Raw genomic sequence first — 20,571 nt, forward strand, 5'->3', positions numbered from 1 at the left:
ATAAACTATTTATACACTATTTTGAGTTTAAAGAGTAATTATTTTCATCTATGATTTAAAAAGAATTTAAGCATGAGTTGAGTTGAGAAGTCTTTTAATTATTTTTGAACACAAGTATTTTGAGTATAAGTGAGTTGAGTATTGTTACTTTAAAATGTTGATTTTTTTGAGATTGAGTTGAGATTTTATAAATTTTAAAGAAAAGAGTTTGATGATTCGAGATGAGTCGATTTGAAAAGAGTCCAATGAGACTAAATGAGTTGATTTGAAAGAGTCCAGTGAGACTAAATGAGTATTTTGAGTATTTTACTCACTTGATAGATATGAGCATATTGAGTCTTGGGAGGAGTATCGAGCACCGAATTGGGTAAGAGTATAGTCCATACTCGAACCAATAAACTACGTCGCCAAACGTAGGAGGGAATTGAATCGTTAAAGTCGGATGTTTCCCATTTTATTGTCCTGACATTATAGGACTTGGTTGGATTGAATCCATGATTGGTTGATTCGTTCATACCCTGACAAGGTATGAACGGACGTGGAAACAACGTCGGCTTGTTGTACTATCACTCGCTTATATGGTGATGGTTGTCGGTTAGAGAAACTCCCAATTGAATGGATTGTGCTTGATATGACTGGTTTGATTGTGATTGTAGAGAATTGAGTTGAATGGTAAAACATTGCATAATTTAATTTGCATATTTATTGAGTTGATTCCTTTGAGGTGATTGTTGAGTTAATTGTGTATGATCGGATTGAATTAGATGAATTGTGATTTGATAGTGTACGATTGGACTGGATTGGATTAGATGATATGTTGATTGGGTTGAATGGAAAGATGTATGATTGGATTGGATTGTATGATGTGTGATTGGTCTTTGTCTAGAAATGTATTCTTACTTTAGACTTATGACGCCTTATGTGAGTCTCTCCTACCTTGCTGATTTGAGATATTTGAATCGACATTATTCTTCCTTGAGGTATGTTTCATTCTGCCATATTACATACTCGTACATTTCACGTACTGACGTCTATTTGGACCTGCATCATTTCATGATGCAGAGACAGGTTTAAGAGATCGTCAATAGGAGCACCATGGAGGATCTATACACACTCAGCGTATTGGTGAGTCATTTCCTACATTCGGAGGACACTGCTATGTAATCTTGCATTGAGTTAGCCCTTTCCATTTTATTTGAGGTAGCCATGAACATGTCATTGGCACCAATTAGATAGTAGTGATAGAGACTTCATAGACTAGATAGTGATGGGTCGATTGAGTATTTCTTTCCTTGAATTATTCTTGTCAAACTATATATTTTTTTATGACAAATATTGGAGTTGATTTGTTGGCCCATGGTCTTTATTCTTTGAGTTAGATTGGCGATTGGAGTTGCCCGCCAAATTATCCTTTATTTTAAACTTTCCGCTGATTGAGTGAATGAACGGATGTGTGATCAGGCTATGTGGTTCACTTGAGAGTCAGAAATGGTTTCTGAGTGCCGGTCACATCTAGGGTACCCTCTCGGGGCGTGACAAGTAAGAATACAAAGAGAGTTATACACCAAGATAAATATTTTAGTCTTGAGTGTCCTCTTTAGTAGTTGTTTCTTTTACAAGAGAGAAGTGTTAATTGTTGTTTTCTCCTTGTATTTGAGAGCAGTGTACTCCATATTTTAATAGTGAGATCCTTCTACCCCGTGGTTTTTCCCCTCTATCAGTTAGAGGGGTTTCCACGTAAAATTCTCGTGTCCAATTTATTTTCATATTAATTGTCATATCAAACTTTAATTGCGGTGCTTCCTCCTCCTAACAGAAAATGTCATTGAAGAGTTGAATTATGATACAACAACTAATGGAGACATGGACTCATCAAATAAAACTCCATCACAAGATGTTGCAATTTCTATTTGTAATTTGGATTGTGATGATCATAGCTATAGTTAGAGAGATCATTTCATCTAATTCCTTTATGTTCCTTGGTTAATTACCGATGTGTGTTTCCTTTTTGAGAAATAAAGTTATGAACATAAAATAAAAACATTGTATACTCGTTACACTAAATATATAAACATACACTATCAACGATTATAAACTATATAGTTAAGTGAGTGAAAATATTTTTTCATCGACTACATAAAAACGTTAAATATATAGATATGATATGATAGAGAGTAATGGAGAACTTCCAATACATGTACAAGGCCTTAAAGACATACTTCTTTTCTATTCCAAATACATGGATTAAATAGACTGGTTTTATAAATATGGCCTGAAATTGCCAACTTTAAAGCTAATGAGAAAAGACTAATACTTCTTTTCTATTCCATCTACTCTTTTTTTTTTAATCTTTCTCTAACCTTGTTAGTTATTTATATACAACAAAGGCATATACCATATGCACTAGTTGGACAATTCTCAGTAATTTAGAGATGCTTTTTTGTCCTCAAGTTGTTTTTGGATCCTAGAATGTCTCCTTAAAGACAATCTTCTCCACTCTACTAAGAGTAGTAGAAATTTCATAACCTGCCAAAGTAAAAGAAAAAAAAGACAGGTAAATGCACAAAACATTTGGTGTTAGCAGGATTTGGAGAATGATCACATTTCAAGATAATTATATATATATATAAGAAAACGTTATCAAAGTTTAATTTTATAGTATAATAACAACATAACAAATGGAAATAAGTGAGAAAAAAATAAACAATTGGATTTGTTTTACAAGAGAATAATGTTCTATACAAGAATTTATTGAGACCACATAAATCCATGCTTCTTTTCTTTTCTTCTTCTTTTTTATTTTTGGGTGGGTGAGGGGGGAGAGTTGCGGAGAAACTGTTATAAGGCATAATTAAGAAGGAAAAAAAGGTATGCTTTTTCTAACCGTTTAGCTTTTACATGAGATGATCACACATTTTAATATAGTATTAGAGTAGACAAAGAGGTCCTAGGTTAGAGTCTTAGTGCCATCCATTATCAACAAGACCATCTACTTATATGCTTGTCTATTCTTCAGGCTCGCATGGAAAGAGGCACGATAAAGACATAATTAAGAAAAAATAAAAGTATTCTCTCTCAAACAACATTGAGGGGCGTGTTAAAAAATAATTAAGAAAAAGTAAAAATGTTCTCTCTCAAACAATTTAAACTTTTAAATGAGATGATTAATCCACTTCAATTAAAATCAACATCTAGAGTCTTATCCAATTTAATTAGGAAAAGATATACAAGAAGTTTAGACAATATTTTAGGTATCAGAACTAGTACTTTCTTAAGAGTTAAAGAAATATTATTAATGATCACTTTATCCAATATCCATAAGTTGCAAAAATGTTTACCTTTAATCAAAAACAAAATGAGTATAGACCCCCTTTATTAATAGTTTGTACAAGATCTAATGTACTTTGGTTAATGTTCCAAAAATTAAAGAAACTTAATGTTTAAAGATTCTCACCTCAGAAGGTTCTTGTAAAGAATAAGATGCATGTGTGTCTTTTGGAGTTTTTGAGACAAGAATGCCTAAACCTTGCCCTCTTTCTCTAAGCACCTATTATACAACATATATAATTGGTTTAATAATTAAGAAATAGTTTAATTTCTCATAAGTATAAAATAATTGTATATAATCAAATCTATCTAAAAGATATTATAACTAGAATTTAAGTTATATTTTCTAATGAAACATATATATTTATGCAAGCATGTAATTTTTTAGGTTATTACAAATAATAAATCTTTTGATAAACACTAATTAGTAGTATTATAAAAATAGTAAATGAATCTACTATCACAAATTAAAATTTACTGATAATATAAATAAATCATTACATTGTTAGTATGTATACTACTAAAACTATTTTTCCATTAAAATTTTCCACGGAAAAAACGTTCAGTGTCTGTTTCCACATATATTTTGATTGAATCTAATGGAGGGGGGGGGGGGGAATAGTAGTATTTTCATATGAAAAAATTAGAAAGTTTCACAATATTTCAGCGAGAATCTATTTTTCGCCATGGATTTTTTCAGTAAACTTGATTCGATGAAAGAATCTTGTTTCATAATTTTTTAGTAGTGGTATAACTTAAATCCTTATAAATAGTCATCTTATAGTAACCTAAAAAATCAAGGCAGATAACCTTTTGGGACAAATAAAATATACTAGTAATTTTTTATAATAAAAAAAAGGGTAAAGAAAAATATATAAAACCTTGAAAGCATCTTCATCTGTTTGGTCATCACCAATATAAATAGGAAAGACATCATTACATTTAGCATATCCTGTTGAATTAAGATTAATAATCATCAAATTATTAGCATTAAATAATTAATGTAATTTCTTCTCAATATTTTATTTTAGTGATAATAAAAAAATAAAAAAAAATTATTAATATTCAAAAACTAGAATATTCTTACCAAGTGATTGAAGCAAAAATTCAATAGCTTTTCCTTTGTCCCATTTAATAATAGGACGGATCTCTAATACTTTTCTTCCTAGGCATAATTTAAGCTTTGGATATTCTTTTAGCACTGACCTTACTTCTTGTGCTAATTCACCCCATTTCTGTTACATAATAATAATAGTAAATAACTCATTATAAAATCAAATGAAATATTTTCTTAAACTTTTTTAAAGTTGCAAGTCTTTTTTTTTTTTTAAAAAAAAGCCATAACATTTTTGTGCTTTGTCTAAACTATAAAAAGATGATGCTTATTTTTATTTAATTATACTTTTAAATGGGCCGGATTATTTTGGGACAATTTCAAATACATACAATAAACTAATTAGTTTACAACCAATATAGTCATGTTTTATTTACACAAAAAATAGTCAAAAGTCATAGAAAATATACAATGACTATACAATATAGTTTGCCAAAAGTGATAGAAAGTATACATTGACTATACAATATAGATTACTTATACATGAGTTATACACTGAATATATATTATGATACACTCAAAAACTGCATATAGCTTGACTATGCATGCATATACAACGAATGACCATTTTTTGATAATTACTTTGAATGAATGGCCTGTAATTATCCCTTATTAATATATATACAGAATGCAATGATTTTTTGAGGAAAATTCACAAATAGTTGTCTTTTAGCTTATATAATTGAAAAATAGTTATTTTATTGATGTTTTAATTTCTACAAGTAAGATATATAGAGTCATGGAGTTTCATCTCCAAGAAAATGGCTTTCTTTTACAAACAACGTCTAAAAGTGTTAATGAGGCTAGTTTTACAGTTTTTTTTTTCAATACGAATTAACTTGCAATTGTAAGTTATTATTTTTACGAGGTTATTCGTTACTAATATATTTATCAAGAGATTTATTTGTGTTAGTTGTACGAGAAACATAATAAAAAAATTTGAAAAATAATATGTGAAACTTGTTTATACCTTTTCATCAACGCAACGGAAATGCATAGAGACACAAAACTTGTTATTCTCCACTCTAACACCTTCAGTAGACTTTGTTTTGTCCAACAATTCTTTGTAAACCTGAAAAATTCATTGTAAATTAACATTATTTGGCTATGAAAAAAATATAATCAAATGTAATTTTATTTTCATAAATTCCGAATAAATTAGAAAATATTTGAGAATCTCATTGGATGTTTTATTATTGTTGTATGACCAAATGCCTGCATTCGGCTATGAAATTTTTTCACTTTTTTGTAGGGTTTTTTTTCGCTCCAAATTACTCACAAGTCAAAAAACAACTCTAATTTGTATTCATGATTAAAAAAACAACTTAATTTTCAAATATCATATTTTTTTCACTTTGAAAACAATTTTTTTCTTCAAATTTTATAATGAAACATGGCCAAACGCCCCATTTACTTCGTATCAATTCATGAAATCTTTGACGGGACTGACCTCAAAAATCATTGGAAGAAATTTACTTGCTGGTTGGAAAAGAACAGCTTGAGCTCCCTGAAATTTTAAACATGAAAATGAAAATATATATTAACCAAAGTTTGATTTTTATATATTAATATTTCGATGGTATAAAAAATAATTTATACAATCAGGATATACCTAAAAATAATAATAAGTATTAATAGTCCATTACAACAAGAGAATTACAATTTGAAATTTATGAGTTTTTATATCGATTTAAAATTAATGTTATTTACGGTTAGATTTATAATCAAATATTTATAGATATTTAATAGATTTCTTAATACATATATATATGGTAAACTTTATTAGGTTTACGTGAACCATAACCGACTCTAACACTACTAAAATATCACTATTTTCCTATTGAAATATATTTCCTACAAAAAAATATTCAATGGTTATTTTTACGGATATTTTGATTGAATCACCAACAAAGAAAAAATCAATCAAGTTCACTCACTTTCTTACTATATTTAGAACCTTTTGATGGTCCTTCTATATCCATCCCATGGCTTCCAGCATAGTACAACTCTGCCAATTGTACAAAATTGTATACCTATAATTATTCAAAACTCAAAATGAGAAAGAAAATACATAAATAAATAAAACCACTATATAAACCTTCAAAAAAATAAAAATAAATGTACCTTGTCTCTACACCTCCCACTAACTATAGCAGTAGGGAAATATCTAGCAAGCTTTCTTACTGTTCCTCTCATCTGTTACACATAAAGAATGGATTATTGGGAGTTGGAATAAATAATCAAAATACTTAGATAGAAGAAAATGAAGACTTTTAAGTTGTGTGCACAATTTTTTTAAAATATAATTGAATAAATAAAAATGCAATTTCTAACGATTTAAATTTTTAAATGAAATAGTCACTCTCACACTTCAATATGATATCGTAACAGAAAAAGTCCATGCATTCGAATCTTTCACTATCCATTATCAAAAGGGAATTTAATGTGCTTAGTTCATGCAAGGACGGATTTAGAGATATACCGATGAACTCCATCGCCATAAAATTACACGGTATATATAAAGTATTTAAAAAAAAAATTATATATAAATTTTGAACCTCCTAAACATAAGATTTAAGGTTGACTAAGTGGTTGAGGGGTTCAAAATTTACCTTGAGGGTAAGTTGCTAGGACTCTCCAAAACTGTTGCCGCAACCGTATCAGATCCTTCAAAAATGCACTATTTTTGAAGGATCCAACACAACTGATGACATTTTTTAAGAGTCCGAACATCATAACCTTGAGGTTCTAAATTCAAATCTCAAACACTACATTTTTATTTTTCGAACCCCCATAAAAATCCTGAATCCACCATGTCAATTTTCAAATATATATTAAACAACCTACTAATAAAAAGTTAATAATATATACTTACAGGATCAGACATAAAAGCTTGATCAGGATCATCAACAATGGGAGAAAGGGTTCCATCATAGTCTAAAAAAATTACAATTTTCTTCCCTTTAGAAACACTTATTATATCTTCAAACATGTCAACTGCTGATGGATGATGCACCTGTTTCATTTATCAACACATGAATAATTTAATTTCTTTTAATCTTGATGATCTCAAAATGTCGACATCTATTACATCATTGGGCAATAAAACAACATAATGTAAGAAAACAAATATAAAAATTAAAATACATATAGTAGTCATAAATTTCTTTTAGTATTTAAAATGCCAGAATTAGTTTTTATCAGAGCGACGGATACAAAATTTTGAGTTTATAAATTCTAAATTAAAGAAATGATAGCTTATTGAATTATAGATGAATCATATGTACATACATATTCGGTGAATAAATGAATAATTCCGCCAAATCCGAGCTAAAACTCTAGCTTCGTCTCTAATTTTTACGCTATCAATCATGTGTTTTAACATAAAACTCACTCAGTCTGAAATTAATTACCTGTGGAGTTTTCCTTTTACATTCTCTTTAAAAAATATTAATTAGAAAGTGTATTTTAACCTTCATTGATATTTGAACAATCATAACATCGCCTTATAATTGAGGGATTCCTAGTATTCAAAAATAATTACTATACTAAGGTTAATATGAAAAAAGTACTCCCTCTATTTCATATTAGATTGACATTTTCTATTTTACAGAGTGATTAAAAAATCATTAATAGATTGATTATATTTACTATTTTTTCCTTTGTTTATATCAATGCAATATACATAGAGTAGAGAAATAACTAGTATTGAGAATTGTTTACATTCAAAAGGTCATATTAATTGTAGGGGTAAAATAGAAAAAATTTAATTAATTATATCTTAATTTACTAAGATATCAAGTAATATGGGACAAACATTTTTAGTAAGATGTCCATATAATATGAAACGGAGAAAGTATGAAAAATGTATACTTTAAACTTCTAAAATAACAAATAATTTGAAATAACTATTTTTAGAAATCACGACAACTGACAGATAATATGAATCCTCACCATCCAAGAAGTCTTGTCTTCATAGAGATTTTTGGACATTTGATTATGAGTAGGAGAAGAAGCTCTCATTGTATCAACCCAAGATTTAATTATTCTTGGATCACCATTTATTTCAACAAGTGTCTTTCTTGAATAATTATTGATGCAACTTCCCGGCGGCGGTGGCGGTGGCGGAGGCGGAGGCGGTTTCGTCACTTCCACCGAGAACATGGCAGGGTCGATACTGAATTTAGGATCGGACAAATTCTGTTTAGTCATTGTTATAACTTAACTAGACATAAAAAAAAAATCAATGAAAAAAGGGTCAATTTCTTTTGCAAAATAAATAAATAAAAATTCTCAAATATCCATTACGCAAAACAAAGAAAAGATACAATTTTTTTTACCTAAATTTGTAATAGTGTAAAATCTTGAACCAAAGAAGAGTGGAACTTCAGAGCAATTGTGATTCTTGAACAAGAATAGCAAAGAGGTGAGAGAAAGAGTGTGTGAGAGAGAGATTTGGGGTGGTTTTTAGTTATTTTATAGTTGGAACCAGACATTATGGGGCCGTTTTCATTAGAATTATGCGAGTATCAGTAATATAAATATTAATGATGTAAATATTATTTATTTTATTTTCTACCTAGTAGAAGATAATATACTAATTTCCTCATAATTTACACATATATTAATTATGTTGATTTTTAAATTATAAAATTAAATATTATATTAATTTTATATATAAATAACTTATATCCTAACTATCTACCAAATATTGTATAATTTATACATAAATAAATGCATGAATAAATTATTATTTTTACTAGCTACCATCCGTGGGTTTTTTGGGTGAGAATAAGATATCTCATATTATAATGATTATTATAATACGTGAATTAAATAATAACATAATTATTTAGTGAATATATTGTTATTGGTAAATGTTTGGCTTATTGAACTGAAAAAAAAAAGACTATACGAGAAAGTATAATTTATAACATTTGATTAATTTAAATTGAATAAATTGGGATAAATTTTTATTTTCAATTTTTCCTTTGTCTTTTTGAAAAGAACTATGAAAGAAAAGTTTTAGAGACGCATTGAAGAAAAACAAATATCCTCTATTTCAATTTACGTGAGCATGTTAGATTGACCACATAATTTTAAAAGAAAAAAATAAAATTTATTATCGTATCTAAATAAATCATAAAAATTATTTATTGCTATAAATTTGAAGGGACCACCATGGTTCAATGTCTTGGAGTGGGCTCCACTTCATAGGGTTAAGTGGTCCCATTTAATATTTTTGTAATGAGTCACACGAATACATGACGATATATTCAAAAAAAAAATCTAAATTCATAATTAAAATTAATAAATTTGACTTTTAAAATTCAAACGTTGTCATATAAATTAAGAGAGAAAAAGTAATAAAAAGAAAATTAAATCTTAACTGAGTATTAATAAAAGAAAAAAATTCAGAAAAATATAATAACCTAATTTATATTGCAAAATTATAGTTCATAACTTACAATAAATCTTTAGCCCAAAACACAATAAGCTCATCCCCAGATAAAAAATTGAAAAAATACCTAAATACATAACTTATTTTATCATATTCTCTAAGATTCTCTATTATTTGAAAATATTACAAAAATTTCTACTCTCTCATATTCTCTGATATATTAATGTACGCGATATATCGATCGAATATATCACTTTACGCGATCTTTCGATCGGATACATCACTTTATGTGAAATATATGAATTCCAGGAATTTTGTAATTTGAAAAAGAGTAGAATAGAATAGAATGTAATTAAGTCTTAATAGTATAGGATTTGTGTAATCCTAGGTAAAAAAATTTATTTTTATCAGATTCAGTGCAGCTTGAAAACTTCTCATATCAAATTGATAACCTAAAATATATATCTTCTGACTTCTATCTACGATAAATTAAAACACCTTAATAATATAAAAATTCTTTACCATGTTACCATATATAAGTTAATGTTAAAACTATTATTTTATTATAATATAATAAATCGGAGTTTAAAAATTATTCACATTATATTGTCTACTTCTTACCACTTAAGTTAGTTACTACTTATATTGCGTCACATTTCGCTCTCATGGCTCTCGTAATTTTTATTCGTTGTAATGAATCATTTTTTTAATAGAAAGGAATATATGCAAAAATTATATTATATGAAGAAAAAAAAAAGCTACGTGTTTATTCTAAAATTCCCAAATTGATACTCGAAATTGTGATAGTCAAGCTTCCCCTCCCCCAAAAAATAATTGGACATAACTCTTTGGAATATTCAATAAAATTATATTTTTTTGTACCAAATTATATGTCAATTTTTGCTTTTGGAGATTCAAATTATTAAATTTTGATCAATATTTTAAAATTTATTTTCATATGATATGATAAGAATGACAATTTATAATAGTTTCTGTATAACTTTTGAATATTTTAATTTTAGTTTCTAAAATATCGAGTTTATCAAATTTTAATTTAACTTCGAAAATTAGTCAAATTGCGAGTAAATTTCTCAAAAGATCATTCAATTATGAAAAATTATGAAGCAAAGTCACTTAATTTAGTTTTGTATCAATAAAATCATTCAACTTATGACTTTTCTCTTACAAAATCACTTAGCCAGATTTGTCATAAAAAAATGAATTATTTTTTATTCCATGTTGGTGAGTCCGTTGCATTTTGCATCTTTAATTTAAAATTATTTTTTAAAAAAAATTTATATCAAATTAAAATCAGATGAACAAATTAAAAAAATAAAAATTCATTTCACTAGAATTTCTTTTGAATGTTCTTTTTTAACCAAGTAGACTGAAGGGGGATTGAGATAAGGACACATACAATTAAGTTAATTATCTTAAAGTAGTTATTGAGATAAGGACACATACAATTTAGTTAATTATCTTAAAGTAGTAGCTTTAAGCAATTAACTTCAGTTGACTACAACTGGAGGATTTTCTTCAGAAATTATTTAGCGGTAATATTATAATTTTTCTTTCGATAATAATATAATATGTATATTTATAACTAGCCTATTATAGTTTTTTCTCGGTGCATGATTGCGTAAATTGCTAACGTGCACCTTCTCATCAGAATGGCACGAGAAAGGAAGAAAAAGGAAGTCAGTAAGCCGGCGATGACACCCCTAGGGATGGAAAGCATGGATCTGGAGAATTCACAGGTGACCCCTCACACTAATGGAATAGTACAACCAAATTTAGCTTTGGTAGTAAGCCTCTCACAGGACCTAGCATGAATCTAGTGGAGATTCAAGAGAAGGAGAATATCACACGAGGCACTGCACAAAGAAAGCTAGATATGAGCGAATTTCTTTGATACTAACAGATTATCAGTAAAGGGAATGAGTTTGAGCTATATAAATCCAGTAATGAATAATGGTGAGAAGGTCATTGAATTGAAAAGGGATGAAATTGACAAAGCAACTGAGATGTGGAAGCAAGCCCTAATTCTGTATATGATTGGGGATTCTCCTACAATCGCTACAATTGAACGATACATCGCTATACATGCTCTAAGCAAACCTAAGGTATACTATCACAATAATGGTTATTTTCTAGTTAGGTTTGCCAATCTAGATGATGGAAATGAAGTGTTGTACTCGGGGCCTCATATGCTGAATAACAGTTCTATTATAGTGAAGATATAGAGTGCTGATTTTGATTTCAATAAAGAGGTTCTGCAGACAGTCCCAATTTGGGTGAAATACCCAAATCTGCCTCTTAATTGTTAGAGTATGGACTCATTGAGTAGAATTAGTAGTGGCCTAGGGGTTCATTTGTATGCAGATGAATACACTACTAAGGTTGATAGAATATCCTATGCTAGAGTTTTAGTGGAAATGGATGTAGCTAGGGAACTACCTAAGAAACTCAAAGTGGAAGATCCAAATGGAAGAGCTTTTAAACAAGCAGTATATTATGAATGGGTGCCAGAAATTTGTACTAAATGCATGCAGGTAGGACACAAATGTCAAGCTAAGGAGGTTTCTTTTTGTTGTTGTTAAATTTTTGTATTTTATTGATGAAGTAATAAGTATAAACATCACCTTACACCACCTCGGGTAAAGTTTATTCCCTACATGTCCCAATTGACTAGGAAAGAAATAAACAAACAACCAAAAACAAAACACCTAACACTTTGAACATCCCTATCCCCTCTATCCCTTTGCTGGAGTTACTCATAGTGACATTTTAGTTTATCACTATTAATGATTTTTCATCCTGCTACTTCCAAACTATTGAAATATTGGTAGTTGTACCTCCTTTATCGATTGCAATATTTGTCAAGTAATCTGCTAGTTGATTTTCTTCCCTAAGAATGTGCTGGAATGTATGTTGTTTGTCCTGTAAGGATATTTTGATTTCTATCACCATCTCTCTGATTATCCAGAGACATGACAATTTTCCTTCTAGAATCTTGTATAATATCATAGAGTCTGTTTGAATGATTATATTATAGTATTGTTCTTGCCTGCTATGTTTATATGTTTCTAGAATCGCTTTCGCATCTGTTACAGTGTTAGTGGTATTTTCAATAGTAGCTTCCTCTGCATACAATAAATCTCTTCTTTCATTTCTCAAACAAAAGACATAAGAGCTTATACATGAATTTTCCTTCGAAGCCCCATGTGTATTGTATTTTAGCCAGCCTACTGATGGAAAATTTCATAATACTCTTGTTACCTTCATCTTGAAAATGTAACCTTCCAATTCTTTAATCATATTTGGCCAATTACTAGGACATTTCATATTAGGCTTCCACATTTGTATCATCATGAAAATGTTTCTGGTAATATTATGAATAACTCTCTGAATTGATGTCTTTTTTCCCTCATACTTCATTCTATTCCTCCTTCTCCAAAGTTCCCATATTATAAAGCTAGGGATAACTCTATAGTATGGTCTCATTCCTTTTTTAACAGTTGTCTCCCACCATAGCATTATCACTTCCCTCAAGTGCAGTCCTTTAATGTTAAAACCTGCAAAAGAACAAAAATAAGACCAAGTCCTGTTATCTAAAAAAGATCTCAGGAACACATGAGCAAGTGTCTCCTGAGTAGGTTTTTCACAACACCAGCACTTAGATGGACCTTCCAGTCTCCATCTTCTCACTCTATCATCTATAGGTAGTTTGAATTTCCATAATCTCCACATTATAAATGCCACTTTAAAAGGGATGTATTTGGTCCAGATCCACTTATAAATTTTATTTTCTCTTTCTTTATGCCTTATATACTGCCAAGCTGATTTCACAAAAAAAAATTCTTTATTCTTCATCATCCATACTGGCTTATCTGACTCAATGATTTGTTTAAGAGGTTGAATATTATGACTAATATACTCTACTAGCTTCTGTGGCAGTATATCATTCAAAACTTCTATGTCCCATTTTCTCCCCTTCACTAATTCATCAACTCTTTTGTAATTATCTTCCCATTCATAGTCTTTTCCTGTAATGATGTACAAGTTCTCCATTTCCATCCAGTTATCATGCCATACTGATGCTCAATAGACCTAGAGTAATACCTAAAATGGGAAGTAAATGGATTCAAAAACAAGTGACTACTATAGTGGGAAAATACATAGAAGCTGGAAATGAAAATAATGATAACACACAAGGCAAGCAAAGTGATGTAGAGACATGACAGCAATTAGCTCCTAGAGCATCAACTAAAAGAGCATAACTGGCATACAGCAGGACACAAGATATGAGGGTGAAAATGGTTTTAAACCACTAAGAATACTAGAGCAAGGCATTACAAGTGGAAATAGAGAGATGAAGGGAGTGGAGTCAGTAGTCAAACACTAATTACGTGAAGCTGGTTACTTGGAAAACAAGGGGAATAAATAAACTTCATAAACAAAAAGAACTAAAGATGTTTAGTTAAGGAGCAATTAGCAAGCAGAATAGTCTCAAAATTAGCACAATGATAGAAAAGGGAAGCAAATTATGAATATTCAACAAAGGGGAGAATTTGGTTGATATGGGATCCTCAAAATATTGAATGCACCATTTTGAGCAAATCTGATCAATATATCCATAGTAGAATTATAGTGAAAAGAAACAATGTGGGATTCTGCCTAAAAGTTAATTTTACAGAAGTTAATTTTAAAGCACACATATCACGTGAAAGTTTGTCAGCCTAAAAGTCTGATAATCCATCTTTTCAACCCGTCCTTCGTCATGAGCTTCACACTCAACCTAGAATTTCAAACTTAATTTAGATCCCTCTTTGAACTTTCTTTTGAGGAAATTCAGGTAGTTTGGCAGTTAGAACTAGCTAGTTGGCAAAACAAAAGATTAAATAAAGTTGAAGTCTAAAGTGAATCAATTGGAAAGAAAAAATAAAAAGGCAGCTCAAAGTGCCCTAGATCCTTTAAGGAAAAAGAGTGGTAGATAATCGACTATAATGACAAGGAATTTTCAAACATTCAATGAATGAGTATTAATTCTTATGCTACCTATGTGTTTGTGTTTATGTATGTAAGCATTTATTCCAATCGTATTTGTCTATTGAGCATGTTCCACTTGATACAAAATTTAAGAAAATATTAAATATTTAATATCAAATTATTTAATCAAAATGATTCACATTTTGAATCATGGGGAACAATAAAATAAAAATATCCTTAATTAGAGGTTTTAGATTTGAGTCATTAGAAATTAAAAAAAAAATCGTTGAGAATGTTACCTCTCAAAAAAGTATTTTGTGGACAATGCATAATTTCAAATTTAGTCAGACTCTAATATAAGTGAAAAATTAAAAAATAAAAGAAGAATCTAACATACGTAAGAAGCCCACACATTTAACCTATGGAGCAGCCTAAAGAGGGTTGATTCCAATGACCACCAAGGACAATGGATGATTGTCAATGAATTGGTTGTCTAATCTCATTAATTTTTAAAATATTTTACTTAATGAAATACTCCCTTTGTTTCTTTTTATTTGTTAAATATTTTTTAATTTTTATTTTTATTTTTACTTATCATTTTTGAAAAATCAAGATAATACACTAGCAACAATAGCTGGACAACAAGTAAAGAAATAGCTAAACTCTCTTTATCTTTTAATCTAGCACACTATTATTGTTGGCCCAAAACTTTATTAACATGTATGTCCAAAAGCCATTCAAAAGATTGATTTAGAGAAATACCATTCAAAGAGTAAGCTTTTGTTACAAGAAATTAAACAATGCAATGAAAGAAAGCATATGCATGCACAATCTTACAATTTAAAGATATTGCCAAATAGTAATGGAGCCAGAATTTTCAATGGAATTCAAAATATAAAGAAATAAACACATAAGAAATCAAAGAAATTCAACATTCATTATATATACACATAAAATATAATTTTAATCTTATATACAATAAAAGGTATAAGGAGTTCATCAGATGAACCTCCTTGTGCCCCTAATTCGACGATCCTATTGTCAAATGATCAATTCTTTGACGAAGAAAAATACTATATGCTTCAAAAGCAATTAACATTATCTAGTGAATCTAGAAATCAAGTGAGATACATTACCCATTTTTTATGTCAGTTGATAAAAACTCAATCTCTGATTCAATCGATAGATAGGCCGAAAACTTATTTCTAGACAAATAAGTAAACAAACCTTTCCTTATTTGACTTGCCAACAAGAAATGAAACCAAACTTGGAAAGGATGAGGAAAATTATGCGGAGATGAGACAAAAAGTGATAACAAATAAAGAATAATTAAAAAGGATACAAGTTATAACAATGATAGTAATATATATTATTGCATGATAATTAAAATCCATTCTTATTAACCATGAATTAAGAAATTTAATTACTAGGTATTAATTAAATTTCCATGGATTAACCTGTCTCCTTTTAAGGTATTAGAAATCCGTTATACACTCATTAGGCATAATCTTGGCTTTCTTTGTCAAATCTTCCACATCAAAATCACAAGTAATTGTCAAATCTTTCTTCAAATTTTTAACCCAACTTTTGATTTCCATTGGCACATGAATCATCAATGACATTATTACTATTTTCTTCTTGTCATCTTCAAGTGTCTTCAACAAATCACTAGGCAATTTCCCATTTGAGCCAACATCAAGATTAAAATGAACATTATTTGAACCCGACGCTCTTTGTGAATTTGAGGGATATTTCCCTTGTCCTATATCTTGTTTCTTGAAAACAAAATTAGTCTTCCCATCACCAAATGAAACATCCATTCTTTCATTTACATTACTGACTTTCAAATCAAACTCGAATTTTGGATGTTCTTGTTGTTGATTTTTTTGGCCATGGCCGCGACTATTAGGGTCCGTTACATTCTTGAAATTGACACCAACGATGGAAAAATTAGGACATTTAGGGATATACAACATGTGAATAATCGCGATGGTAACACCTATAATGATACCAAATATTAATAGCCCTAATAAGATCCAACAACAACGACGTCCAATTTTTCTCTTGCTTTGAACATTATCATTAGGGGTATGATTTTCCACAATTTTTGCATTTTCTGGTGGTGGCACACGATAAACTTGATCTTTAGGGATTTGGACAACGAATGTATCTGATGATCGGCCGGGAGGGGAAGCTAACCGGAGGGATGTTGCCGAAGAAAGTTTAATGCTGTTTTTCCTATTCTCGGTAGGTGGGGTCCGCCCTTCCATCCGAAAAAAAGGAGGGGTGGACGTAACAGAAATCGAAGAACAAAAAGAAATGTGATGATATAACAATAGTGTATGGTTACATGCATGGAAATTTGGAGTTGGCCATTGTGATAGAAGAAGGTCGCTTGAGATGATTTGGTGGTTCTTTGAAGAAACATTTTTTTTATTGATGTTGCTGTTGTTATTATAGGAGGAAAGAGAAAAGGTTAATTGTGCCTCATATTTTTCTTATCCTATTGTTTTGAACTTTATTGAGTCAGCAATGTCTATCACTACGATAAAAGAAAAATTTAGCGGCAATATTTACAAGCATTAAATGGTAATTGAGTTAATGTTATTATATTTAGAGTCGCTAAAGTCTTTAGTGGTATTTATATAGAGTATTGGCTATAAATATTCATATTTATTATTATTTCCGCTAAATATAATCTATATAGAGATAATTATGTTATTGTTACTAAATAATTGATGCTAAATCCTTTATTTATTGCAGTGTACTCCATATTATCTGATGAATCTTTTATTTGGACCCATTATTACTAAAAATTAAGGTGGAGGTGTTAAGACCAAGAGTTGTCATTTGAGTTTTGGGTGATTTGCACAAATAGGATCTTTTGGTGCCATTATTTAAATTTTGAACTCGTTAAGAAATTTAACTTTTGGGAAAATGGCCTCTACAGTAGAAATTGAAAGCATGCTCCTGACGGTTGTCAAGATGACTTATGGTGATTCGAGGGATTTCGAAGCAAAAGTTTATCAATTTCAGATTTTCTTATTTGATATTGGTCGAGACTTACCTTAACAACAAGTTATGGTGATTTAGTGTGAATATTAGCATGAAACGTATCATGTTTATATCTTGTCTTAAGAAGAATAATGTCTTGATCTCTGTTGATTGATTAAAACTTAATTTTTGCTCTAATTAAAGTTATACTTTATAGTACTATAGACCAAAGAAGGAAGCCATCTTGACTCAATCTCTCATTTGGTTGGTGTAAATTCAAATCGAAATGTTGTGAATATCATACACATGGATGCAGGGGCTGCACTTTCATATTCCATATATATATATATATATACCGAAAGCATAACTAGCTTAGACTCTGATTCAAGTAATATGTATTGGGCACATGGAATTTCGTGTGAATTAGCGAAGATCATCTTGCAAGACTAGTAGCCTGTTTGGATGGACTTATTTTAAGTAACTTATAAGTTAAAAGTTGTTTATAAGTTTAAAAAAATAGAGCAACTTACATAAATAGCTATAGTTATAGGGTTATTGAATTTGAATAGATATAAGTATTAGCCTGTTTGTATTGACTTGTTTTTAAGCAGCTTATAAATTGAAAACTGCTTATAAGTTATAAAAAAAAAAGTAGGTGCAGACCAACTTTTTTTTGACTTATAAGCTGTTTTCAACTTATAAACTGATTAAAATAAGTTCATCCAAATAAACCAAACTATTTATTGGGTCTTATTTTAAGTATAAAATGACTTTAAATTAACCAGTCAAACATTCAAAAAAAGCTGAAAACAACTTATAAGTCAATCCAAACGGTCTCTCTGTAATTTACCAAGAATGAATATAGTTTTTCTCTATAACTACCTGTATATTTGTATAAATATATTTTTTTATTTATTTATACAGTAATACAGTCATAAATATAATGCACTAAATAACTGACACTCCATTATTTACGTCTCTAAAACTCTCAACTTTCATTATTAAATTAACAACTATTATTCACCTATTGAAGGCATATCCGATTGAAATCTAAATAGATTAACGAAAAATTTGGGATACATCTCTTCTTCTATTGTCTCAATTGTTCTTATTAAAATTTGCCATATCCGATTAAAATATCAAGGATGCAACCCATTATAGAAACTTAATATATTAATGTACAATGCGACAATTTAAATACCCTTAAGAATACAGCAATACATTGTACATATGAATACCCTTGATATTAGATAAAAAAAATTGATACATTGGACAACCCAAAAAAAGAAAAAAAATAGAACATAACACAAAATAGTGTCCAGTTGTGTTCAAATATACTAACATATGAATACTTTGATTTCAAATGAAAACAAGTATTTATATAGCTTAATGTATTAATATATCAAGGGTACATATAGTTAATATTTTAACATATCAAACAAGGTAAAGTATGTCAATCTAGCATATGAACACAATAATTTAAATACATTAGCCTTATGAATACACCTATATCATATATATGTGAATACCCCTATTGTTAAACAAAAAATTGATACACTAGACAACCCAATAAATTTAAATTCATTAATTGATTAGGTGTGCATTAATTGTTTTGCTATTAAACATTTGCTTAATTACATATACAATTAAAAAGAAATAATTACTTGTGTATAATTAATTTTGTTATTTAATATTTAATTATATCCATAAAATATAAAAAAATAAACTATAATTATTTATATTAAATATATATTAATATTTTCTACATGCTATAGTTTTTCCTTGATTTTATTTCTCTTTGTTGGAGGATTTTCATGTTTATATTTGATTGTTGCGTATAATGAAGAAAAAACAAAGGGGAAGGGGATGATGGGTTCTGTGCTCAGCAAGGGGAGTGTTTGAGGGCGGGGGTGAGTTACATTTTTTTTTACTTTAAAAATATTTTTCTTTATTAATTATTATTCTATAATATATTTTTAAATAATATTTTGAACTCAAATAACACATATTAGCCAAAGAAAGATGACGGAGAGTTGATCGAAATGTGCATTAAATACTTTTGGAGAGATCTCCTCCAAATCACTGGTATAGCTATCGAAATTGTGAGCAACAACATGTAGGTTCCAGATCCAAGTGATAGTATCAGACCCTTGAAAGACGTTTTTACGGGATCCCTTTCATTTCTTTCTCAGCATCTTAAACCAGCTGAAAGGCTTATGCCCTTAGGTACTTTACATAATCTGAAATGAGGAAACATATCCGGTTGATCATTCAGAATCATATCACATCCAGATCTGATGAAATAGGATGAATTGAGAAGGTATTTTGTAAATACGTAATTATCCTAAATATATTAACCATTTTTTTATTTTTCAATTCTCTGAAAGGGACAAAAGAAAGATCTTGTTGTTTCTTCAACAATTTCTGATCTCTAGTAGACCTCTCAGTAGGATTCGAACCCAAATGAAGTTCTAACTATCTATCAGAGAAAAAAAGAACGAACGGGTCTTATATGATTCCCAAGAAATTCTTCGATTTCTTCCAGAAACAGGTGATAACGAAGAGATCTTGACGGAATTGCCACAAATGAAATTGAACACAGTTTTACAAAGAAATTGCCCACTTGTTTCTCAAGAAGAGATGGGAAACATGCTCAATATCATTTGATTGAATAGTTGACCCAACCCCTTGTTGTTTGAAGAAACCCTCCACTTCAATTGGTATTTTTTCACGAAAAACAGACATG

General features: G+C 29.4%; 2 protein-coding genes across 4 annotated transcripts; both read right to left on the minus strand.

Annotated features, from left to right (window-relative positions):
- Positions 1–2,208: 2,208 nt before the first annotated feature.
- Positions 2,209–8,932, minus strand: LOC129877602 (probable trehalose-phosphate phosphatase H). 3 transcript variants are annotated; one of them, XM_055953143.1, is made up of 11 exons: positions 8,782–8,932; positions 8,396–8,618; positions 7,317–7,457; positions 6,566–6,637; positions 6,379–6,474; positions 5,892–5,948; positions 5,412–5,513; positions 4,415–4,562; positions 4,209–4,279; positions 3,455–3,547; positions 2,209–2,526 (listed from the first exon to the last, which is right to left on the minus strand). In XM_055953143.1, exons 2-11 carry the CDS (start codon positions 8,603–8,605, stop codon positions 2,419–2,421), a joined length of 1,098 nt encoding a protein of 365 aa, XP_055809118.1. In that variant the 5' UTR covers positions 8,606–8,618; positions 8,782–8,932; the 3' UTR covers positions 2,209–2,418. The 3 variants fall into 3 exon arrangements, with proteins under 3 accessions (XP_055809118.1, XP_055809111.1, XP_055809104.1); XM_055953136.1 differs by having other exon boundaries at positions 8,396–8,661; XM_055953129.1 differs by having other exon boundaries at positions 8,396–8,666.
- A 7,374-nt stretch (positions 8,933–16,306) lies between these two features.
- Positions 16,307–17,175, minus strand: LOC129877624 (NDR1/HIN1-like protein 13). Its single transcript, XM_055953151.1, has one exon. The coding sequence runs from the start codon at positions 17,099–17,101 to the stop codon at positions 16,307–16,309; it is 795 nt and encodes a 264-aa protein (XP_055809126.1). The 5' UTR covers positions 17,102–17,175.
- Positions 17,176–20,571: the final 3,396 nt, after the last annotated feature.

The sequence above is a fragment of the Solanum dulcamara genome, chromosome 2, assembly GCF_947179165.1.
Source record: "Solanum dulcamara chromosome 2, daSolDulc1.2, whole genome shotgun sequence".
Classification (NCBI taxonomy): Eukaryota; Viridiplantae; Streptophyta; class Magnoliopsida; order Solanales; family Solanaceae; genus Solanum; species Solanum dulcamara.

What these genes read in the sequence shown, in the direction of transcription:
- LOC129877602 (XM_055953136.1), bottom strand. Translation starts at nt 8,653, where the DNA reads ATGACTAAACAGAATTTGTCCGATCCTAAATTCAGTATCGACCCTGCC. An exon ending in TTCTTCCAATGATTTTTGAG is followed by an intron (nt 5,514 to 5,891) that starts GTCAGTCCCGTC and finishes TGAATTTTTCAG; the next exon opens with GTTTACAAAGAATTGTTGGA. An exon ending in CTTTACAAGAACCTTCTGAG is followed by an intron (nt 2,527 to 3,454) that starts GTGAGAATCTTT and finishes TTACTTTGGCAG; the next exon opens with GTTATGAAATTTCTACTACT.
- LOC129877624 (XM_055953151.1), bottom strand. Translation starts at nt 17,101, where the DNA reads ATGGAAGGGCGGACCCCACCTACCGAGAATAGGAAAAACAGCATTAAA.